We start from the raw sequence: 24,082 nt of genomic DNA, 5'->3' as shown, positions 1-24,082 counted from the left end.
GGTAGGGTCTATATCTCCAATACATTACAACATTAATATAATACCATAACATGTTAGTTCTAACCAATTTTTCTTGGCAAGAATTAAATTAATTTTGTAACAAATAATATATAGCTAAACATGTGTGAGTACTTAGCTATCATATAAGTTTATGAGGCCAGCAAAACAAGGGCGGCCAGTCTCAATCTGGACCCCTCCATTGTCCATGCACTTGTAGTAAGCTTACCAACCATTGATCGAAAATTTGGGAGATACATGCAAACGCCGGACAAGAAGAAGATAACAATAAGCTTTCTAACAAAAATATCTTTTAAGTTTTTGGGGTTCTAAGAAGTTTGTATCCACCGATTTTTCTTGAGTATCTATATACATTCAATATCAACGTATATATTATTGTTAAAATTGATTTACGACTTAAACTGAGCAACCATTAATCGTTACATTAAATTCAACTTCGACGTTAAACTCATGTGAGTACTAAAAAAAAGGGCTTTTAGCATCAATAATTTATTTGTGGACAACGGTTGCACTTTGATCCCACTTTTAAAAAATTGTTCATTTTGTTAAATTTGCCTATGAAAAGTCTGTATTCTCTTCATTCCTAACGACACCTAACGACACTCTCAAATCTATTTTCAGATCCATTCTTGCGATTGCTTTGCCTTGACTAATCAAATTTGAGAGCCTAGGACACCATGGAAGTAGCTCGGTATGCTTCCGATTGCTCCACCTCTTAGGTCCATACATCTTCTTCTCCTCTCAATTATTCATTTTGCCAATTTAAAATTTGTTGTGGTGGTTGTGGGTGAAAAAGGAGAGGGTCCTTGAATGAATTATTGTGGTGTGGTGGTTCGAAACTAAAAAAGTGTACCATTGGAGTCTAGTTCAAAATCATAAAAGGGGGAGTATTGTTGGGACATCATTCGATTGTTGTTGTGGTTGTGTTGGTTCTAAATCATAAAAGAGGGAGTATCATCATCGAAATATCGTTATAACGTCATCAGATTGTTATTGTTCTGGTGGTTCAAAATCCTAGAATTTTGGATTAAATCAAATTGAAATGCAAGTCCTTTTTGGTTAAATGAGGTTCTTTGAAAATGGGCTTTTGGTTGTTTATATAATTGTTGGAGTGTATTTATGGAGTCGTAGTGGTGGTGTTATATCTGAGTGGTGGTTCAACGTCGAAATGGGGAGTGTGGTGGGATTTTTGCCTCCTTTATGATCAATGAAGGACAAAGGAGCTCCATCATCATATGATGCAGACAGCTCGGAGTTGCTGGAACTGGAAAGCACTAAATGTGGACAAGGGAGATAGTGTTTTAGATATGTCATCGTCACCGCCAACATGCATGGCTGGAATTGAAGACTGCGATCGATTCATGGTACAATTCGAGAATATCTTCTTTATGCAAACTTGTCATATATGATGTACGATCTATATGGTTATTCATCTTATGTTTTCTATTATGTTAATATGTAGTATCTGAATGTTATGAAAGAACCATGATAATTAAGTACATAATTCGTCGTCCATGTAAGTAAAAACTTGGAAACTTAAAAATTTCAACTTACACGTGAAAAGAAATACAACTAAATTCTAGTGCTAGTGGCATGGATGAACGTAACTCGACCAAAATGATAGTTTCAAAAATGTGAGGCAGCATTTGTCATTTGTGAATTGTCAATAAACCCACACGGTAGCGGTATTGCGTTTGATACCCCCAAGCCCAAACTCCCATCGCCCTGGAGGTTTAAGGGTTTAAGCGGACTTCCCCAAAAACCATCACCTGGTTATGATGCTGCGTCGCGCCCTTCATGCCCAAAGGCTTCCTCTGCTCTTCCACAATCGTCCCAGAGGTACTCTCTCTCTCTCTCTAAACTTTGCGTCTCTCTAAGTAGCACAGTAAAGTGAATGTCTCTGCAGTGAAGCCATGTGAGCTGTGGGCGTCCCCATTTGAAGCCCTTTTCTCCACTCACGTTGTCGGTGACAAACCGATTCTGGTAAGGCAATCATTCACAATCTGCGTCATTTTTTCGATGTGTAATCTCTACATTATGCAATTCAAGTTAATGGGTATGGGTCTGCCGCTGTGATAAAAAAGTTTATGAATTCAATTGGGCAGGTTCGTGATTTCATTCATTCGGCATTATATGATCCGAAACATGGGTATTTCTCTCAAAGATCGAAATCGGTTGGGGTGCTTCAGGGAGCAATTAAGTTCAATCAGCTCGAAGGTATCTAAGCTACCCTTAATTTTGTATCAGACTTGATTTTGTTTTCTATTTTTTGCCTAGTTTATGTGTTCGATTTGTAGACTCATGTCATAATTCAGAGACTTAAAGCACGTCGGTCATTATATCTGAATGAATTTGTAAAATTTTTAGTGGGTTTGAATCTTTGTGATTATGCATGAATTGTGATGGAAGAATGATAATGGGAAGGAACGTGTATTGGGGCTGTATTCGACCTAACGATATTTCGAAATAGGTGCGATTAGAAGAAGCTGTATTTCAATTGAAGAGGATTAGAGTTGGGTGAATTAAACAGGAAACATAATTTTGGAATTTCTAACCATCAAATTACCCAAATGCCTATTAACTGTTTCTCTAATATTTTGTAATGCTTTGTATGATATAAGTTCCATCATGAGTGCAACGTTAGATGAACACGTGTGCATTTGAATTGAGTATGTCGAGATGGACGCATGAAAGATAAGATTTCGAGGTTGTAATAGTAGTAGCACAAAGGACAACATGAGGAAAGGCACATTCCACTGAAATATACTTATGAGCTTGTTAGGTATTTTTATTTGGATTTTTAAGGTGCTATTGAAGCATGAGGTCGAAAGACTAATTTCAGTGTAGGTGGTGTAAACATCTTGGCTGCCTGTATCTTTCTTAGTATTTAGTTCTCGACGGACTCAACAGAGATTTATGTGGCCATCCTCAAGCAGTTGAGTTCAGAGCTCTTTGAGTTTTCTAGGTTTAAATAGTTATCAACCTATTCTTTAGTATTGGACATACCTGCTAATCTAAATTGGCTGAAAAGGTGGGCAAGAAATATCATTTGCCCAAATATGACTTGCAATAATATAAATAGAAAGTGCAGATTGGTAAAAAGTATATTACTTGTTTCACCTGTTTGACTAAATTTGTCAAATACTTGGTCTGAAATTGTACCTAAATTGACACTCGAATTCTTGGTAAAAAAAAATATTCCTATAAATAATCTTTTATTTTCCGAATTTCTGAAATGAATAGAATTTTTATTATTGGATTGAATGATACTAACATAAATAACACGTGTTTACAAATAGTATAAAGCAATAGTCTTTGGAGGATTAGGACCAATTACATATCAGCCGATGAAAGGTGCCCCAGCCCTTATGGAAAAATAGATAGAACCATTCTTTCTTTGCAGTTATGATAAGTAAGTCTATTAGTACACAACACTCGTTTTTCCTGCAGAACCTTTCCCCTTTATGTAATAATAAGGTAACCTTGCTTGTGTTACCATCCCTTGTAGATTGTATACATATTGAAATCTTTGATATTACAGGTAGGAAAGCTTATATGAAATACTTGGAGAAAATTTACAAAGAAAGTGATGTATCTTGGTTTACTCCTGTGGAAATTTTTAAGGTAATCTTTATCTCTCTCTCTCTTGTCGCTTTGCTTTCTGCATTCAAAATCCCAAATCCTAATTTTTAAGGTAACCACAAAGTAATATTCGATAGTGCTTTATATCTTCCCAGTTCCCACCCAAGCTGCACTCAGATTGGTATTTTTCTTTTTCATTAAATGCATGGCTTTGCAATTTCAAAATTTCACTTTCCTTGTAGCCTTGGTATGCGCATGGGATTGCTGAAGCCATAATGCGTACCGCTAACCTTTCAGTTCCTCTAAGGGTAAGGTTCCTCTTCTTAGTTATCAGCCGGTGGACCTATCAGTGGAGAATTTTCTTTTGATGTCAGATTGAATGTTTATTGTGAAATCTATAATTTCTGTGTATTCCCGAGAGTCTATTTTCTTTACTCCTGGCCTCTCAACTTGAAAAGATTGATGATATCTCAGATGTAAAGGAACCTAAGTGAGGCTATATCCTCAATGCTGCCTAGTCTACTTTTTACTACAGGAATAGAAATCGAGTGATGGCTTTTCTTTTTGGCTGGATGTGATAAGTTGCAAAAATTTTCCAAACTTAAATCATGAGTTTATTTATCCAATGTTTTATAAATAATCGGCTAGAATTAGCAATTTCAATAAAAGACACAGGGATTCTATCAGTTTCTGAATTACAAGATGAAGTCCCGTTAATGCTTATAGTTTTCAATCTAGTGTTGCAGGAAGGACATAGTAATTTGCTTGCAACTTATACAGTTTAAAAATTTTTGTTATGTTTCTAGGTGGCACATCTTTGATTTTTTATTTTATTTTTTTTCATATATGTTACTCTTATTTTGGTAATAAATTAATCATTCCTTCAAATATTTTACATATGCATCCACTTGCCTAATACATGAAGGGTACAACTTAATATGTGATTTTATAATGTGCACTCAGATATATGAAATTGGTGGTGGATCAGGAACTTGTGCAAAGGGAATCATGGATTACATCATGCTGAATGCACCCCCAAGAGTTTACAACAATATGACTTACATGTATGTCATTGATGATAATTTTTACCAATTTAATATGGTACTAGTTGAGTGAGTTTTTCAATCCTCATTGATACGATTGTGTATTTTTTGCTGACCATAATCATTTAAAACTATAGCTCAGTTGAAGTCAGTCCCTCACTGGCTGAGATACAACGAGAAACTGTTGGAGAAATCCGTAGTCACTTATCAAAGTTTCGAGTAGAATGTCGTGATGCTACCGACCAGAGTGGATGGGGTATGGTGTCTTTGGCTTTTGACATTTTATTGTCTTCAGTTTGTCCTGTATTGAACTAAGCGTTGTCTATATTTAAATATCTGTACTTTGATCATTATGTATGTAGTGTTGCATGATATAAACATTTAATATGCCATTGCGAGACCCAGCAAAGGAGTAGTTCCCTGACGAGAAGTTACTTTACCATATTATGAATTCAATTGTTTCAATAAACTCCCCAAAACTCCTCCTGTCTCGACTACTAATAATTTTTCTAGAATTGTCATCTCTGGATTTCATTTATCATTAGGGCTTGCTCATCATATCCCAAAGATTTCTTGTTTGATGATGATTCTGCTATGTACAGACTTGCAGAGTGCAGCTGTTGTGTGTGGCTAATTTTCATATATGTTTGATTATTTGATAGGAGATGTGGAGCACCAACCATGTTGGGTAATAATGCTTGAGGTACGTTCTGTCCTGGATTGACTTTATTATGCCTTTGCTCAGTAATTGTGCTTTAGAATAGTAGGATGTAGTAGATAATTTGAAATAGTTTCTCCGAAGTTCATTGGTTTTCATTTTAACATGTTTAATGGTGTGACTAGTTTGATGCATGCAATGATATTATTGTCAAACATGAAGCAATGTGAATGGACATCTGAAATCAAAAGTTGTTGCTAATAAGATTACTAAGCAGTATCTATCAGATACCTGTAAGTTAATCTTTTATAACATGAGGACTAGTTCCTTGCTTTCTATCTCACGCACACGGGACATAATATACCATTATGTATTGATGTAAAGACTTCTACCTTGACATTGATATGTGAACCCTGATATCTTTTAATGAGGACCTTTCTTAACTGCTGATATCTCTTATGGACGGGCTTTCTCATTTGCCTGCACAAACCACTAATGATATAGTGATTGTGGAAATTTGCTTTCCCTCTCTATTACTTGCACTAGTAACGACAGTGAGTAATATTATTGGACGCTAGGGACTCTTATGTGGAAGTTTCAATAGTTTCTCAGTAGGCTAGTTTCAGTAAATAAACTTATGGTCCAACAATCTATCAATTTTGTCTCTTCATATTTACAGGTACTTGATAATCTTCCGCATGATCTTATCTATTCAGAAAATCAAGTTTCCCCATGGATGGAAGTATGGGTAGAGAAGCAACAGGATAGGTAAGCAACATCTTGCAGATCCATAAAATCTGGCTGTATTTCTATTGAAAATTAGTCAACCAAATAAGTAAGAATCTCTTTTGCAACAGCTTTGTTAAAGTGATTGTTAGTCTGGACTTAATCTCTGAAGTTTTTTACTTTTTTGTGCAATGGAATATACATGCCTCTCTGTATTATATATTCCGTTATAATTTATTTCAATTACTCACTCCAGTCTGAAGGGAAGTTAAGTCGATGTAGAACTGGTTACATAATTTAGAATTTAGGAAGGTGATCCAGAAGAGAAATAGAATTAGGATTCAAGATAAGTGAAATAGAAGGATTAGAACAAGAAGACTGAGAAGAAACTGATAGACCAAAGAGAAACCTAGAATAGAAGGGGAGATCAGGATTTAGAAGGCAGAGAGCAAGAGATAGGGAGATAATTTCATTTGTCAATCAAGTCCGTCTAAATTGAATTGCAACTGTACTAATGAGTCACTTGCGATACTTAGTTTATTTTGTTTCCAACACAAGTAATTGAATATCTTTGCAACTGTACTAATGAGTTAAAGAGGATGCTCCCAATACAGTACGTGAAGGGAAATATTAGAGATTTTAGGCATAGGATTTCAAGTTTGACTAAGTAGCCAGCACAATATATCAATATACATGGCATAAATAACATTGGAAGCATAGATAGGTCGTTCGTCAAGTTAAATCTCCTTCGAGATTGCATAGCTGATAGGTCTAGTTCTATTGTGTCTAGTGTAGTATTTAAAACAAAGATGAAGGTTTGAGGAATTATGCCTTTGGATCTAGCTTGTAGACCCACCCAAGTCCTTTCCAAAGTTCTCTCCCAAGTTTGCACCTTCCTAGTAGGATCTTCCACTTTTTGTTCTTCTTAGCCACCCAAGGAGATGGGCTCCAATTTCTCCACACCTCTAAGAATGAGATGAAGGATGTATGAGCCTAGAAGAGGAAAAGGGCCTAGTGTCCTCCCCAACTAAGTGGCCGGCCCTATTAGTGTTTAGAGAAGGGTTTAGGCACTCTCTCTCTCTCTCTCTCTCTCTCTCTCTCTCTCTCTCTCTCTCTCTAGAATCGACCATGTATAGAGATTGGGCCCTTTCGGCCTAATGCCACTTATTTTATCCTATGTCATAAGTTAAGCCCAATGGGCCCATAAAGCCTGAAGACGAAGATCTCAGTGGTCTAACTTCTTTAGATTACTCCTTCCGTTATTCCATTGTCCATGGACTCATTTAGACATATTATGATTAACGAGACAGTCTTAGCTAGTGATCTTGCCCATTGATTAGATCGGATTTTACCAATCATTTGCATTATCCTGAAAGATGTCATCTTATGATTGACTTTCAGGGCATACTTTCACAGTATGTGAGAATATACAATATCAGGATTAGAGGTGGCTGTATTTCTGCTAAAGTATATTTTGAAATCAGCTTATTTAGCAACTGAAATACATTTCTACTCCATCATGTCTTTTATTGAACTGTTCACTGTGGGAGCAGGATCTCAGTTTCACTGATTAAGGTTTTGGCTATTAATAGGGAAACACCTTCTGAATTGTATAAGCCATTGCAAGACTCATTAATTAAGAGATGTCTGGAGATCATCGATTTAGACAAAAAACATGATTCTCAGAGCAGTGCAATACTAAAAGCAAAAGGCGTTTGGTCTAAAGTCTTTCCAAAACCTCGAAGATGTTGGCTACCAACCGGTTGCTTGGTGAGGAACTGTTTGGCATTTTATTTTATTTATTTTATTACCCAACAAGTTTGTGGCAATGATGTTGTCTTTAAACATCCAGAAACTGCTTGAAGTTTTACATGGAGTGCTACCAAAGATGTCTTTAATTGCTTCAGACTTTAGTTACCTACCTGATGTAAAAATACTTGGTGAAAGAGCTCCATTGGTTTCAACCAAGGTATAACAACTGAACATTTCCATAGTTTTTATGTTGTTTGACACTTTGTCATAACGTCCTATACTAGTTTGTCACTTTGATCCTTTTTATGTACAGAAAGATGGCAGCAGCTCGGATTATAACAGTTATCTGGATGCAAGGGTATGTATAATTCTGATTTCATTTTGACATGTCATGGTTGTAGACCATAATAAGGGGTCACGGTTGTAGACCATAATAAAAGGGTCATAGTTGTACAAATTGCCATAAATGGCCTTGGATATTCTGCTTTGGTGTGTTTGGATGAGGAATTTACAAGTACTGAGGGATTTAGCTGAATTAGTTAAAAATGCAGTACAAGGCATTAGGAGAGGTGTTTGAAATGACTAAGATGCAATGCACTTGGGGAATAATGCAAATGACTACTTAAAAGGAGTAACTTGGGAATCCTTTGTTTAGTAGCTTCGTAATGCTTGTGCAGTGCATTTTCAATCCTTCTATCTAATGTTTTGTAGTGCATTCTAATTAGTTTAGCCAAAATCCTTTGGCACCTTATCCAAACACATTACTATTAGGATTGCTGCTGCTACTACTACTATTACTACTACTACTCAAGTTCTAAAGGTAACCGGCTTTTTATGAAGCAAAATCTAATTACTTGGGTTTGTTTGCAGGGAGATGCTGATATATTTTTCCCCACTGAATTTTGGCTTTTGGAACGTATTGACCATTACTGTTCTGGATGGCTGAAAATTCAGAAAGATAAGTCGTCCAAGGAAGGGAAGAAGAGGCGAGCAATTACGGTGAGTTCAATTCTAATTTTCATGTGGAGCCTTCGTTTTTGGAAGCTATAAGATAAATTACAATTCATGAGGACACAAGCTCATTTGGTCCTAGGTAAAATATATATGGTTTTGAGAAAGTGCATGTGGTTACCCAAATCCTGGCAGGGATTTAGCGGGATGTGGTGGACCATGGATAAACTTATGATTCAAACTTTTTGAATCTTGTATGAAAAAGAAGAAATATAAAAAGAACGTGTTGGAAATGGATAATTACTTTTGAGGAATTGTAAGACTTGCTCACTTATAGACATTCTATGCATCCTACTGCTGGATTTATAGTTACCTCTGTTCATATAAACAGCAATCTCACCGCATTTATCTTAATCAAATTTACATAATGATGCAGCTTGATACGTCGTCATTCATGGAAGAGTTTGGCTTGCCCTCAAAGACAAGAACCAAGGACGGATACAATCCACTCTTGGATGACTTCAAGAATACGAAATTTTATCTCAGTGTTCCAACACATAATACCCAGTAGATGGATAGTTTTGGCGGCCACTTTGTTTACAAGAATGTATCTGGTCCTGAATGTTTGGAGTTGGCTTCATTGTCTTTCTGCCCATCTGAGAGCAGCTTTGCTCACGAACCAGCAGGTCGTCTTTTACGTGTAATTGTCTGCATTCTGCACGATCAGAGTTCCACGGGGGGTAGACTTTGAAGTCAGATTTGATGCTGCAACAAGCAATAAAGTTTAATGGTTCTCTGCTTCTGATGAATAGATATTTTACAAATCTTCGGTGAAGTAGTTAAAGGGATGATATCGCTTTTACTTGAAGATGGATTCGATGCATTGTTATGCTATTCATGCTGAATACCAGGAGAAATTCAAATATTAAGATCCTGACGATCTCATGAAAGCTTGACAGTTCCCAGTTTTGTTCTATTTTTTTTATTTCTTTCCCTATTTATTTTGTTTCAGTCCTATAAGAGAGCTCATATTGCTATTCATGCTGAAGATCAGAATAATCCCAAAATTGTTATCTTCTTCCAGCTTATGAACTAACTTCACTGCAGTGTTACCACATTTGTTATTTTATGAATCTTCTTGGGTCCTCATCACATCCTGCAACGTTGAACGATGATCTGAATAAAAAAAAAATCTCAATTCTCCATTTGAGGCTTCAACTCTCACATAAAGATTGTTTTGGCACTTGTACAACATGAATAAGAAGAGGTCGAAACTTGGCTTTAAAATAGAAGAAAGTGAATAAATCACTTCCAATTCCAAATGGGGACAAGCAAACAATTCTTTGAACATTGAACACATTTGACACGAAATTTCACGAGCAATCTTCGAAATGTTGGAATGCAATGGAGAAATTGAGTGTTTTACAAGACTTGCAGGCAATAATGCTTCTCCTGAAATTTAATTAAATAAAATTAAAATAAAATTAATTTAGAATGGCTGGTCACTGAGCCATCCATCAGCATTAATAAATTCCAAGCTTGCAAACTGCTGCACTGTATCACTGCTAAGCTTCTTTTCCCAACTCACTCGCTTTGAAGTGTTGGCTCCTGGTCCATAGCACTCAAGCTCCGCGTACGTCAATTGCTCCCTGCATATCACATTAAGTTGTATACATTTAGAGACCAAAAGAATGTTTGTCGGTAGTACTAATAGTCTAATGATATTCTTCTTTATTGGTAAATATGATATCTCATTTTCGCTTCCTAAAAATGGCGAGTTCGACATATACCAAACTATGGCCTATTCATTGTGTGGTTCTGCTCAAATTTCATCACTTGTAATATCTTTTGGTGACTCTTGTGAATATTACCAAGGGGAAATGGGTTATGCAAAACATGCATGACAATGTTTATTTGATTCAAATCTAAGTCAAACAGAAACATTACTTAACACAAACTAGTAAGCTATTTGTAATGTACAAATACATCATTTGGTGAACAAATTTAGTAACTTTGATGCTTTGAAAGGATTACATTGAGGAAAATGAAAGAATTGGTGAAATTTGATGTGACTAAAGTTAGTGTTAATATAATAAGGGTGAGAGGTCTTACTCGTGGCCAACCATATTCCAAGGAGCCCAGCCCTCAGGAACGACGACGTCTGAGAAATTGGAATTGTAGAATATGACCCTTGAGTAACCTCTCCATGGCCTTCCCAAGAAGGTTGAACCATTACCAATCACTTTGCAATCCTTGAACACAAACCCATTGGGATCCTTTGGGCTGTCTCTTCCCTGTGCTGTGATAAAACCCGCCACACCACGTCCCAAAGCTCCACCAAGAACTGATATGGAACATCTCTACGCATGTTGAACATTAAAAAAAAATCACCGTTTAATGTTTTTTCAACAAAATAGTAATGACATATTGACAACGTATCATGTGCTATAGATTGTTATTTGATAAGTAGATGCTATATATGTGTATTTTTTTATGAGTAACTACATACATTCAATGCCAACCATTGTTGACAGTTGGATCAAGTATGTATCATCATTAAGGCCTGGTTTAGTACTGAGGTGATTCTGAAAAAAACTGGTATAAAAAAAAGCTGGGAGCTGTTTTTGTGTTTGGTAAACATTCAGCTTCAGCTTTTTTTCACAGTTTTGGGTGAAAAAAAACCAAAAACAAGAAGTTGCAAAACCCAGCTTTGAAAAATAGGCTTTTTCCACATCTGTTTTACATAAAAGTTTACCAAACACTATAATACTGCTTTTTTGTTTTCAAAAGAACTTTTACAAAAAAGTTTACCAAACACTCTGCTGTTTTATTTCACAGCTGCTTATTCTCACAGCATAGCAAAAGCAGTTTTTTTTCAAAGCACAGCTGGGAGCTGTTTTTGTGTTTGGTAAACATTCAGCTTCAGCTTTTTTTCACAGTTTTGGGTGAAAAAAAACCAAAAACAAGAAGTTGCAAAACCCAGCTTTGAAAAATAGGTTTTTTCCACATCTGTTTTACATAAAAGTTTACCAAACACTATAATACTGCTTTTTTGTTTTCAAAAGAACTTTTACAAAAAAGTTTACCAAACACTCTGCTGCTTTATTTCACAGCTGCTTATTCTCACAGCATAGCAAAAACAGTTTTTTTTCAAAGCACAGCAATACCAAACCAGCCCTAATGTCTTTAAGAAACATAGTGCTATGTGACCCAACTTTTTCACCAACGTATCCATAATTCTATGTATAGGTCATAAATTGGGTCCCTCAACAAGACTCTGTATTGTATAGTGTAGATGATTGTTAGCTATTGATGTGCGAAAACATGTTTATGAAAATTGAAGTTTGAAATTAAGGGGTAACGTAATTAAAGTATGAAGTAACCTCAAAAATGGATTGGCCACTGCCGAGGATGAAATCGACCGCACCCTGGATGGTGCAAAGCTTATAGTAGTGACGACCACTAACATCCCACAAAGTGTCTTGCAACCCAAAGAAACCACATCGATAAAATTTCGACTTGTCACCGGATATCATCGCCGCCACTGCCGGCATTTGAGGGTTGCTATTCACAGGGTTGTTGTATGAATTCTGCATATAATTATTTGAATATTGAAGAAATCTAATTAAACAAAATTAATAGAACAAATTAGAGGTATAATTATTTGAATATTGAAGAAATCTAATTAAACAAAATTAATAGAACAAATTAGAGGTTATATATATATTTATTTATTTATTTATATTTAAATATAATTACCACAAAGGTGATGGATTTGGCAATGATATTATCAGCGAATGAGGCGAAAGTAGGGCTTTGTGCAAGTGAGTCATGATCATCCCAAACAATCTGTGTTTTGCGCTTATTTTCTCCTTTGAGAATTATGTACGGCTTATCACTCGGGATAGTCACTTTTTCCCTGCAATATTATTCATATGATATACACACACGAAAAATTACAACAATCCAAGAAATTTAGATAATGGGGAAATGATTTTGAACAATTTTTTTTTTAATTCATTTGTATGTACACTCGTGTTTATTTATGTGGTTATGTCCCTTGATTCTTCCTTAATCTGTTCCATCTAAATCCCACAGATAAACAATGGTGTGCTGATGAACGGAAAAAATGGTGTCGAAATCACTTCTCTTTTTATAATCAGTGATTTTTAAAAGTTGAAAAAGAAAATGAAAATACCTATACGTGCCAGCCTTGATCTTGATAGAAACCCAGTGCCGGTTGTTTTTAGGAACAGCATCGATGGCAGATTGTACGGAGGTGAAATCGCCACGGCCGGATTTATCAACTGTAGTGGTGTAATAAGCAATCTTCTTATTGCCGTATACTCTATACAGTTGGGCATCTGCTTCTCCAAATAATCCAAGACCTACTAAAACTAGGGCAACACACTGGAAAAACGACGACATCTTTGAGCCTAACGAAAATTAAAATAGCAGAAAATCAACAGTATATATATAGCTCGTGTATATTCTCCGTGTGTGTGTGTGTGTGTGTGTGTCTCTCTCTCTCTCTCTCTCTCTATATATATATATATATATATATATATATATATATATCTGTCTGAGTTGAGAAGAAGAGAGGGGAAGAGCAGAACACAAAAGAAATGGGCTCTGCTATATTCTCTCTCTGTATCTCTCTCTATATATATATATATATATCTGGCTGTGTGGAGAAGAAGAGAGGGGAGAGAACCGAAAAGAAATGGGGTTTTCAATTTTTGCTTGGTGCATTGATGTGGTTGTATTTAAAGCATGCCATTGAGAGAGAGTGGGATTTGGAGGGAATGTGGGAAAGTCAAAGGTCTCTCAACAAAAGAATGTACCATAATAATCATAAATTTATTATTTTATTTTATTTCCTTTCCTACGTATTTTCTAAAGAATTATAAAGGGAAAAAAATGTATCTTCAGGCTACATCAAAGTGTACGGTAGTACGAACATGTTTTGTTGCAGAAATTAGAAGATCCAGAAAATCGACAAAAGAAGGTAACATAAAAGTAACAACAACACCGGCTAAGCCTTATTATATTAAGTGAAATTGGCTGTATGAATCTTAAAATGTAGTTATGTTCGGTTTTGCGCCAAACCTTCTGTTAGTTCTAATACTCCGTATATTTTCTTATCATCTCTAGCCTTCCTCTATCCTTTTTGTTCTGAACCTTTCTCTTATAGTCGCATCTTCTAACAAAAACGTATATAGGTCTTTGCTTCACGTGAAATGACAACTACTACACATTTTAATAAATTTAGAAACCGATTCTCACATATTCTTGTTGAAGGACCAAAGTTCCAATTAACTCTACAAAAAAATATTACAAAATAGAAAGAAAATCAAAAGAATAATGCAAAACAGAAGGTAAATCAAAAGAATAACAGTTTGCCTATATATAGAAAGAAAATAAAAATAAAATCCCATGATTTCAGATATTGCTTATAGACATTTTAGGAACAAATAAATTTTTTTTTTTCTAATATGGGGTTGGCCTGCCATGCCACTTCCCATAATTAAAGATGGAAGATACTGCAAACTCAAAAATGGTAACAAATATTGACATATTGACACAAAATTATTAGATTTGTTTAAGTAGCCTTCCAACCTGCCACTTAGTACTACGATCTAGTGATATTTTTCTTCAGTTGTAAGCGAGAAATTTTAGGCTTTCTCATCAAAAGCAAATTTGAACCACATTATTACTAGCCCATTGTGAGGCTAAGCCCACCAATGTAGATAATATCGTTTGTTCAAAAAGAAAAGGAAAGAAAGAAAAAAAAGTAGCCTTCCAAACCTTAGCATATTTTGTTTCCGGATTAAAATTTGCTCAAATGCAAAAACGTATTATTTGTATTAAGTGGGTTTGAGACTCATTTTTACAAACTATATGCACTAATATCATCTAAATTATAAGATAAATATTCGAACTTGAGTGTAGAAATAACACATTACTCTAGCCAACTCAATCGTACCAATTCATGTCAGAAGAGGCGCAAATGGAGTTGCGTATAGATCGGTTAGATATGGTTTAACAATTTCACAAATGATTAATTGGTTTGAATAGGTATAACTGATCTGTTTGGTGCATGTACACTTTTTTTCCTTAGACATGGTTGAAAACTTTGACAAAAACTTTTTTGTGATTGAAGCCCTCTCCATTGTATGTCTTGGGAGACTTGGATGTGGTCTCTAACTACCAATATTCTTTGATTAAAATCTTATTTATTTTTAGTGTTTGATCCAAGTCCCTGACTATTAGTATTATTGTATTTCCATGTCAGTTATTTTATTTTTAAAATTGGAATTTGTAGTTGCCTATATTAATGATATTTTAAATAAAACCCATGATTTTGGGATTAAAATTATTCAAAAATAAAAATTATACTCCCCACCTTATGAAAAAAAAATTCAAAATTAGTAGAAAATCATGTTTACATATAAAAATAACTATGGGTACATTCATTAAATCAACCCAAAAAAATAATGTACCACAAGGCATTTGGTTGATTCTTCAAACAAAAAACATGGGTACATTCTTCAAAAAAAAGGATAATAATAATAATAATATAATAATAATAAATAGATATTATGCTTGATAAAATTAATAAATTTCTTCTAATAAACTTTACATAGATACATTTTCAAATCAACGAAAAAGAATATACACATGTAAGTATGATGCATAAACAGCAGCACCTGAAAAATAATGTACCAATAATAATATATGGGGATATAAGCCATGGATAGTGATTCATGAGTACAATTTTAATATATGTAGGATGAGCGATAAAATAAAGTTGCAAACAAAAGTGAGCTTGAAAGAAAACGACGAGACTTCCTCTAGTGGATGACCTTGATTCTAAAGTTTTGTGGCTGCTAAACCCCATAGCACAAGTGGTCTTTTACTACAGTGGTGTAGAGTAGTGTTGCTTTACATTACGGCGTGAGTTTGAGATCCGTCGACTCCTTAATCTAACATTTCATTTAACAAATCTATTATTTGACCAAAGAAAAAAAAAAAAAAAAAAACTCATAGCATATTTGGGTAGCGTTTGAAGATGAAAATAATCTTGTTTTTTTTTTAAATAAAAATTAGATAATCTTGTTGATTAGTTAAGAATAAGTCGCTCAAAATTTTGAGAAACTTACCATAAACAACTTTTCAACAATTCTATAAATAAACGAATGAATAAATATTATTTCCAATACCCAATACAAATTGTTGTCGTGTAAAACAAATTATGAGAAAAGTTAAGAAGACTCTTTCAAAAGTGAAACTCCCTATGAACATTTTATCTCCTTATATTTTTTTCGCACAATGTTTCATAATGTTGATATGAGAATTGACGTTAAACTGTAATGTGTCAGAGAGTTCATGAAAAATCTCATTTTCGCAAGAGCCGCTTAGCATTTCTCAAAATTTATTATGAAGTCTAGTGTGAAAAAAGTCAAGAACTTTGGTCACAAATTGAAATCGATAAGATTTTAGTCAATGCTCGTTATTAACTAGAGACTGAAACCTAATTTATTCTTATTTTAATATGATAATATTCTATCGTGCTTTTTAAAAAAAAATCAAGCACAAGTATGCTCTAACAAAATTCTTTGTGGCCATCAAAATTGAGGTTGAAAATCATCAAGTCCTTACATTTTCCACCTTCTCAAGCAAAAACATATGAGAAGGACATTTGGCTACTCTCCCAGTTTCTTCCTCAAATGAGTCGAACAATCTAGAATTTTTGTTATTTTGTAGGATGAAAACGCACTATATCAAAGTGTGGTAGGTAAGTTCTGAATAAATTTGGTAAACCAAGTTTTTGACCTTATAATTGTTGGTTGTGAGCCTTACCTGCCAATTGAAGTGCTAATTGCTACAAATTTGTTAAAATAATATTAGTGTTTGAAAACTTTATGACCATTTTCTTGTAAAATAAGTAATAGGTAATGTTAGGGAGACCATCTACTTAAACTATACTTTGTATATCATATGACGTGGTTTTTGATAATTAGATTATTACGTAGGGGCCTGTTTGGTGGGCTGCTAGTGATAGGTTATTATCAATTAAAATGGACTGAGTCCAATCTATTGTTTGTTATTCAAAATGTGAGATGGACATGAATGGACATAATGCATTATGAATTCACAATAGAAAGGGTTATCTAACATATCCTTATACATGGGTTACAAGTCATGCCTTACATCTCTCTGCCAATCCAATCATTTCCTAAGGTCCGATCCCATCCAGTCCACGACCCTCAATGCTAATTAATGTGTTTATTTTTTATTGATAACACATTATATAATTTGTAAATTTGGTCCAAAATGTTTGTCAACCTAACACTAATAAGTAATTATACAGTTATTTTCTGTTATAATTTCAATAACTGCTCTCCATCCCTCCAAGGGTTCCATATCTGTTATTTTTCCACCCTAGAAAAAAGATTATAAAAAAAACTACTACTACTTAATGTCAAGTGTCAACCCTTGCTTTGGCATATTAAGGCCTCCAAAACATATTCTCCTTTTCTAACAAGTGATGATGTGAAGGATAGCACAAAGTAAAAATGAGAAAATGATAAACACATATTATTTTTAACTTCTCACGCATTTCATGTTCGTGATTTTTATTTGATTTATTAAATAGTTTGTTTCCAATGGTGGAGCATGTACTCTACAAAAATTGCATGTGTGGAGCGTGGCTGCGCGTGTGGAAGAAAACCAAACTCCCAACAATCCTAAATATGGATGCAACTAAAAGATACAATTGTCAAACAACATATACCTAACTAAGTCCGGAGGTTCTTCAAAATCAAGTGCAACCAACTACCGCGTAAATAGCATAGAGTTTAAAGACGCTATGCTATTTTGTTTATTTTTTAATTATGACATAAGGTTTTTATGTGAAAATAATTGAATTATAAGTCATTGATTGTTGCGAAAATTAGATAACCAAAATTAACCTCATCAAGTCTCGAATTTTAGTGTTCGCAAGTATACGAATCAGATGATAGTATTACTTTGAAGCACGGATATCTTTCCACATACATCGAATTGATTCTAAAAATGTTATTAACTATATTGAAACAAATTATAATGGAGAAGCTTTAACAGAAAATATATGACGTTTTGACTTAAAGTGAAATTAAATAAAACTTGAAAATAAAATGCATTAATAAATTGAAAACATAAGAAAGGAAGACCTAGGGCAACCGAATTCACCGTAACCAATTCTACTTAATTTCCTTAGTATGTTATGCTCAAGTAGTTCTCCGATATTGATGATCGATTTTCCCTAGTTATTCAACGGCCATGACATCTGGTTGCATCAAAAGTATCCTTACATGTTAACCTTCTATGGCTTCTAGATGAATTTAAACAAGTAAGAACCCATTAAGCTCTATGGAAATCCTTGGAAAAATCACACAAACCCTAATTGCATGGCATCTACAAATAGATGTTTATGGTATCAATTGCAAGAAGCTAAATCTAAGTGAAGTATGACATCTATAATCTATTATAACTTGCATCAAATCAACTTAACTAAAACTTAGGTGGTGATCAAGCATCTAAACAAAAAACAAGAGCATTATGTATAGGAAAAATTAGTCAATAAAGAAGAAAACATGATAATAACAATGTCACAAGGCAATTAATATGATCAGACTACATCGTAGCCCTAGAAAAAAACAAAAAAATCAAACTCTAGCTTTCTTCCTCTTTGCCGCAACCTTCTCCTCCAAATACGATGATTTTTTGTTTTAGTGGCTGACTCCTAATAAGGAGAAGTTACCTCCTTATATAAAACCCACAGCAAGAAGGAAAAATACATCCTACTAAATTCAATTAAATGCCCACTAAAATCCTATCTAATGGACCTTAAGTCATTATTAAGGGAAAGAAAAATAAACGGAAATAATAAAACTAGTAATTAAGTTCTCTCCTAAAATCGATTAAATAGCATTCCCATGTCCATTTGATTTCCAAAACCGTTGTAGTCTCATCTTCCTATTGTAATGCATGTCTTGGTGCAATTAATTAGCCTCTTACTCCATTGAAATTACTCTAGACACCCAAAATTGTCATTTTCTTCTCCTTTTTCATGTTGTTCCGCTATCAAATGCTTAAAGATCAAAACAATATTATTAGTGCATTTAACCCATTAATGTATACAAAATTCAAAGTGAATATATGATGATAATATATGAAAATATGACCACATCACTGATGTTAGTCCTTTCAGAAGTTTTTACGAAGACTATTATGAAACCTGTTTTTCTTCTCAGTTTCTCAATGCCATAAACTACTTAAAATTCATGTCGGACATTCTAATGATGTGTTTTCTGGAGACATAAATTAACCACATTTAATAGGAGAAAAACACAGACTATATGCTTAATATAATAATTGTACCCTTGACGTCATGAGTAGACCACAAAATTATCTTAAGGGAATAAGATGTAGTTTGCCCTAAGGTAATTAGGATTTTATGCCAAAACGCACCATGGGCTCTCCTAGCCGCCCATGGCACATATTATGGGCTCTCCAAGCCACCCATAATATGTCCTGCCATTGGGCCACACTCGATCCAATGATGGCAGGGCACTGACTCTCTAGAGTCTCTCCTTGGGTGTCCAGTGCACTTGTGGTCTTACCAACGGGATCTTCAAGAATACTAGATGGTAGGACTATGGGGCTAGCCTACGTCATCAAAGACTACCTGGTATGCTCTACAACTTCCCTTCCCAACTACTTGCTAGGGTTTTTTCCCTATAAATAGCTAAGTCAATTGGAGAAAACAGGAAATCACTTACTACTAAGAAGTCATTACTCTTTCAAGTTCTCTTTTCTTTGTGCTACTTTTCTGACTTAAGCATCATAGGCCCTTGGTAGACACCTCCCCCTTTTCAGGGTGTTCGTCAATTAGGCTAACGATGTTTGCTTTCTTGTAAATGAAATTTCGTCAAATCAACTATGCACAAAATTTGTCTAGAGTTTTTACTGTCAAAATTTTATTGTGGCCTTGCTAATGTATATCTTTAATTTCTTGGTTGCTGACAAAACACACATAGAACTAGCATACATAACTTTAATTTCTTGTTTGCTGGCACAGAGTTCATTGAAAAAACACATCGAACTAGATATATGGTAAAAACCGCTTTGAGATGGCATTGTCCAACTGCAGGAACAGAATCTTAGGAGAACTCAACATTGACATGTATCCCAATTGTTTCCGATCCGGATATACCAAAGATCACCCCTACTCTAACTTCGCACTCATAACCATTATTCAGGGTTGATTACTAAATCAGATGTTAAACTTAAATGTTGATAGGGGAATTCGTGTCAATTTCAAATGTGTTGGTGTAATTTCAAAAGCAAAAGAACCGAATTCATAAAAGAGTGATTTAGCCACTTCATGAATACCAAATCCCAAACAAGTGAAAGATATGTATCAGAAACAACTACGCAAATGCTTAAGCTATTAGAGCAAACAACGAAGTGTCATAACACGAACAAAATTGAACTCCGCAACTCAATCGTCAACATTATCATCTTAAAACAAAAAATTCTACTCATCAATATTTAATGGGGGCAATGATCTCAAGCTGGGGTCCTAGTTTCTCCTCAGCAACCTTTTCTGCTTTCACCCTCAGTTTGTTCAACTGTTTCTTCCTCTCATAAGCAACCTGGGCTCTCTCCTTTCTCTTGTTCTCAAGCTCCTGCACGCACAAATTCAGTAGTTTAACATTAGTAGGCACAAGAGAGTAAAATAAATGCGTGAACTTCGTGCTCCTCCATTGTATAATGAGAGCGCTTTCCCAAAGATAAAACAACATGCATATGAGTTTCATGGACGCGTATGGAATTTATGCTCTGGTGATGCAATAATACAAACGCAGAAAGTACTAGACCTAACTTAGATAAACCACAAGACCACATAGAATACAAAAAATCAAGTGCTGATATAAACTGTGAGACTCCAAATTTTCAGTACATGTGTTAGTATACATGGGGATCAAATCAGAGGAATAATAAACAATTGACAATACGAACCAATATAATCAACTACATAACTAGAACTTATGCTATGTTTGGGTGAGAAATTGCCAATTTCCAAGGGATTGAAACAAAGTAAAGAATGGAACACAAAAGGTTCATAGACGGGATTAACATATTGCCCTGTATGATCCTTACAAAGGTACGTAAGAGGGATTTGCAAATGACACCTTCCAAGTCGGATTTGCAAATTCCCCTCATATGCCTTTGTAATGGTCAAGGAGGGCTTTTTGTAATCACCCCCCATTTAATAATTTGTGATAAATTCCTTAATTGAGACTTCGAGATCCCTCACCCGATCATAGCTTTAGAAAACAGAAAGTAAAGACCAATACAAGTGATTAATAAAGATAGAAAACAAAAGGAGTGCCTTTTACTACTATAGTACAATAATGTTAGTCGACTCCACCACTCAGACATGCAACATGAAGCATATAGCAACCATTTCCCAAACCATGAAAACAGAAGCGCAAATAACATTGTGCATTTAAGAGGGAGAAAATACATATACCACGGAAACTACATTGTACTCATCTAAGACTGCAATCCGACTCAATAGGAAATAATGGGTATACTACTTTGAACTAAAAGAGAAAACTTGATCCTTTACCCAAACCATTGCAGAGAAACTCTCAGCACAAGGACACAAAATACTCAGTAAAAGCAAACAAGGAAAGCATGAGATTCTCACCTTGATGGTCTCATAGTGGTTCCATCCAACCTCAGAAGAAAGCTTGCCCAACAAACAGTACTTGTGTCCTGCTTGGAGCCTCAAGACCCTGAAGATTCCCAAATGATAACACAATAAACATTCAAGTCATGAAAAACAAAACAATCTAAAATAACAAGGAAGGAAATTAGCAAATTAAAAACATGGTGTCAAAATGCTTACTTGAGTGCATCAGGAATGACCATCCTCTTAACCTTGTCATATGGAGGTGGAATACCCTCATATGCCTTCAAACGAGCAAGTGCAGCAGCACCACGCTTAGTCTTATGGGGAATCATCCTGGAAAACAAAGTAATAACAAAACTAATTCAACATATTTCCAAAAAAAAAATAAATAAATAAAACTCTCTCAAGCAGTAGAACAAAGCAGAAAGCAAGAACATTCTTTATTCCTAACAAAGAACTACATAACTCTTTAACTAAATCCAGAAAAAAAAAACTATAAAATAGAACAAAAACGAAACTTTACAGCTCCTACTGAATTAAACAATCAATTTCCATCATCAACCAAAAACCCAACAATAAGAACTAACAAAATCCCCATATGGGTTTCATAAATTCCATTAATTTACAAAAGAAAATGTAACCTAATCAATTAAACCAAGAGAAACCCACCAGGTTAACCTCATTTAAACATGCATAAATCAATAAATCGGTGAAGGATAACAGAGAAAAGACGACGTACCCACGGATGGTGCGCCAGAGGATCTTAGCAGGGGCGCGGAAGTGGATGGGACCATGAGAAGGCTTGGTGTTCATGCGCTTACGCAAGAACCTCATGTACTTCATCTTCTGCCTCACCAGCCCACCAGAGATACAGATCTCCTCCGCGCGAACAACCACGACCTTCTGGCCATTGAGCAGCTCCTTGGCGAGGATCGACGACAGGCGGCCGAGCATGTGGTGGCGGGCGTCCACCACAACGCGCTTTGCGCAGATACCTGAACCAGACACCATTGTTCTCTCGCTCTCTCTCGCTCTCTCTCTGAAACCCTAATGCGGCTCTGAAGTGAGAAATGAGTGCAAGAGTTAGGGTTTTGTGTATGTGTGGTTTATAAAGGAAGTTTACATAGGATGCGGGTTCCCATCCGCTGCTGGCGGGTGTACATTTGACATCTGGGCTGCGAGGGTAGCAGCGCGGCCCAGTCTCAGGCCCATGCTATTCCCGATCAACAAACTGGGCGCCTACACACGCTGAACCTGGAAGAATTAGGATTTCGATGAAACACCTTGGCCCGGTTTTATTTTAATTTTTTACTTTTTCGCAAATTTTGGTTAGTCATGTAAGACCGTCTCATAATGAGATGTTAAAAATGTCACATAATTATATCACGGTAACAAATGACGTACTATTTACTTTAATCGAGGTGTCAAAGATGATATAGAAAAGAAAGCTAAGCTAACATGGATAAATAGATATTAAATTTGAAACTGCCTTCAAATTTGATTTTTGTTATTTACAAAGACATTTCATTTGTCTTACTTTAAATGCTAGCATATTTAAGTATTATTTTATTATTTTTAAACCAATAACAACCTAACTTTTATTATTTTGTTTAAAAAAACATAAATGAAGAAATAAATTTTGGCATACCGGATGAAAGAAAAATATTGACAATATATCAAATTACCAAGTCAACTATCAAATTTAAATTTGATATTTTGAATTTAACATTTCCTTTGAATATACTCTAAATCACCTATTAAAAAAAATTAACGTGTTTTGAGAATACTTGAAAATATTACAAAAATAATACTAGAAAAACTAAAATTTTAAACCTACAAATAAAGGCTAGTTACCGAGAGTTGTTGTTGTCGGAGGAGGTCATGGAATAGGCGACCGATGAATGAGGTCACCTTAGTGACTGGTCAAGTCACATAGGAACATAAAGTTACGTCGTCATGTTGATGTAACTATGATGTGTTTTTACTAAGTTATGATTCAAATCCATAACACGTTAATCTATGCACAAGAAAGTTTTAATAAAATAATTTTTAGTCAGTGTTTATTTTTTTGATCAAATTTTTTTTATTTTTGTCAGTGTTTATGAAAATATTTTGATATATTTTGAAAATGGTGGAATATTTTGATATATTTTCTGTAATTATAGAATGGTGATCTGCATATAAGAAATGGAATGAGTCAAATGACTAAACAATCGTTTTCGTATTCTTCCTCCATTTTACTTAAAAAAACAAAACACAATAAAACTAATTTTCAACATATTTGGTTTTGTTGGAGTGTGCAAGGTCTGAAAATGTGCACAACTTTGACAAACATTTACATACCACAAGGTTTATTTGCATAACTCTAACCCTTGGAGTAAATCCTAAATTTTCTCTCCATTTCTCTCCAACCCTTATTCTAAAATTGGGTTAAGTGTTAAAACTAAAAAAAAAAAAACTTAAATTCCCTCCAAGATTTAGCCCAAAAAACTTGGTGGAGCTCATAGAATATGGCCCACCTACATGGGGCTGTCTGCCCTGATGTCTAATGGGTAACTAAGCCCAACGGCTCTTTTATGATGTAGCAGTCACAATCAGTTTGGC

At 34.9% G+C, this 24,082-nt stretch overlaps 3 protein-coding genes across 4 annotated transcripts; 1 reads left to right on the top strand and 2 right to left on the bottom strand.

Annotated features, from left to right (window-relative positions):
• The first annotated feature begins 539 nt into the window (after window positions 1-539).
• On the top strand, window positions 540-9,882 carry LOC137723055 (NADH dehydrogenase ubiquinone complex I, assembly factor-like protein (DUF185)). Of its 2 annotated transcripts, none has more exons than XM_068462211.2 (14): window positions 540-1,857; window positions 1,925-2,001; window positions 2,124-2,235; window positions 3,560-3,642; window positions 3,843-3,908; window positions 4,564-4,664; window positions 4,781-4,899; window positions 5,306-5,346; window positions 5,981-6,069; window positions 7,620-7,797; window positions 7,880-7,996; window positions 8,093-8,137; window positions 8,650-8,778; window positions 9,167-9,882. In XM_068462211.2, exons 1-14 carry the CDS (start codon window positions 1,794-1,796, stop codon window positions 9,299-9,301), a joined length of 1,356 nt encoding a protein of 451 aa, XP_068318312.2. In that variant the 5' UTR covers window positions 540-1,793; the 3' UTR covers window positions 9,302-9,882. The 2 variants fall into 2 exon arrangements, with proteins under 2 accessions (XP_068318312.2, XP_068318313.2); XM_068462212.2 differs by having other exon boundaries at window positions 1,675-1,857; window positions 5,309-5,346.
• A 102-nt stretch (window positions 9,883-9,984) lies between these two features.
• LOC137723056 (Pectin lyase-like superfamily protein) lies at window positions 9,985-13,284 on the bottom strand. Its single transcript, XM_068462213.2, has 5 exons — window positions 12,929-13,284; window positions 12,490-12,649; window positions 12,114-12,320; window positions 10,843-11,090; window positions 9,985-10,379 (listed from the first exon to the last, which is right to left on the bottom strand). The coding sequence occupies exons 1-5, from the start codon at window positions 13,156-13,158 to the stop codon at window positions 10,220-10,222; spliced, it is 1,005 nt and encodes a 334-aa protein (XP_068318314.2). The 5' UTR covers window positions 13,159-13,284; the 3' UTR covers window positions 9,985-10,219.
• Window positions 13,285-20,134: 6,850 nt separating this feature from the next.
• LOC137722303 (large ribosomal subunit protein uL13w) lies at window positions 20,135-22,572 on the bottom strand. The gene is made up of 4 exons (XM_068461270.2): window positions 22,218-22,572; window positions 21,695-21,811; window positions 21,494-21,581; window positions 20,135-20,465 (listed from the first exon to the last, which is right to left on the bottom strand). The coding sequence occupies exons 1-4, from the start codon at window positions 22,487-22,489 to the stop codon at window positions 20,322-20,324; spliced, it is 621 nt and encodes a 206-aa protein (XP_068317371.1). The 5' UTR covers window positions 22,490-22,572; the 3' UTR covers window positions 20,135-20,321.
• Between the last annotated feature and the right edge of the window lie 1,510 nt (window positions 22,573-24,082).

This window comes from Pyrus communis, chromosome 4 (genome assembly GCF_041283825.1).
Source record: "Pyrus communis isolate YQ-2024b chromosome 4, ASM4128382v1, whole genome shotgun sequence".
Lineage (NCBI taxonomy): Eukaryota > Viridiplantae > Streptophyta > Magnoliopsida > Rosales > Rosaceae > Pyrus > Pyrus communis.
Note: the sequence above shows the minus strand (reverse complement) of the source record. Positions and strands in the feature narration are given on the sequence as shown.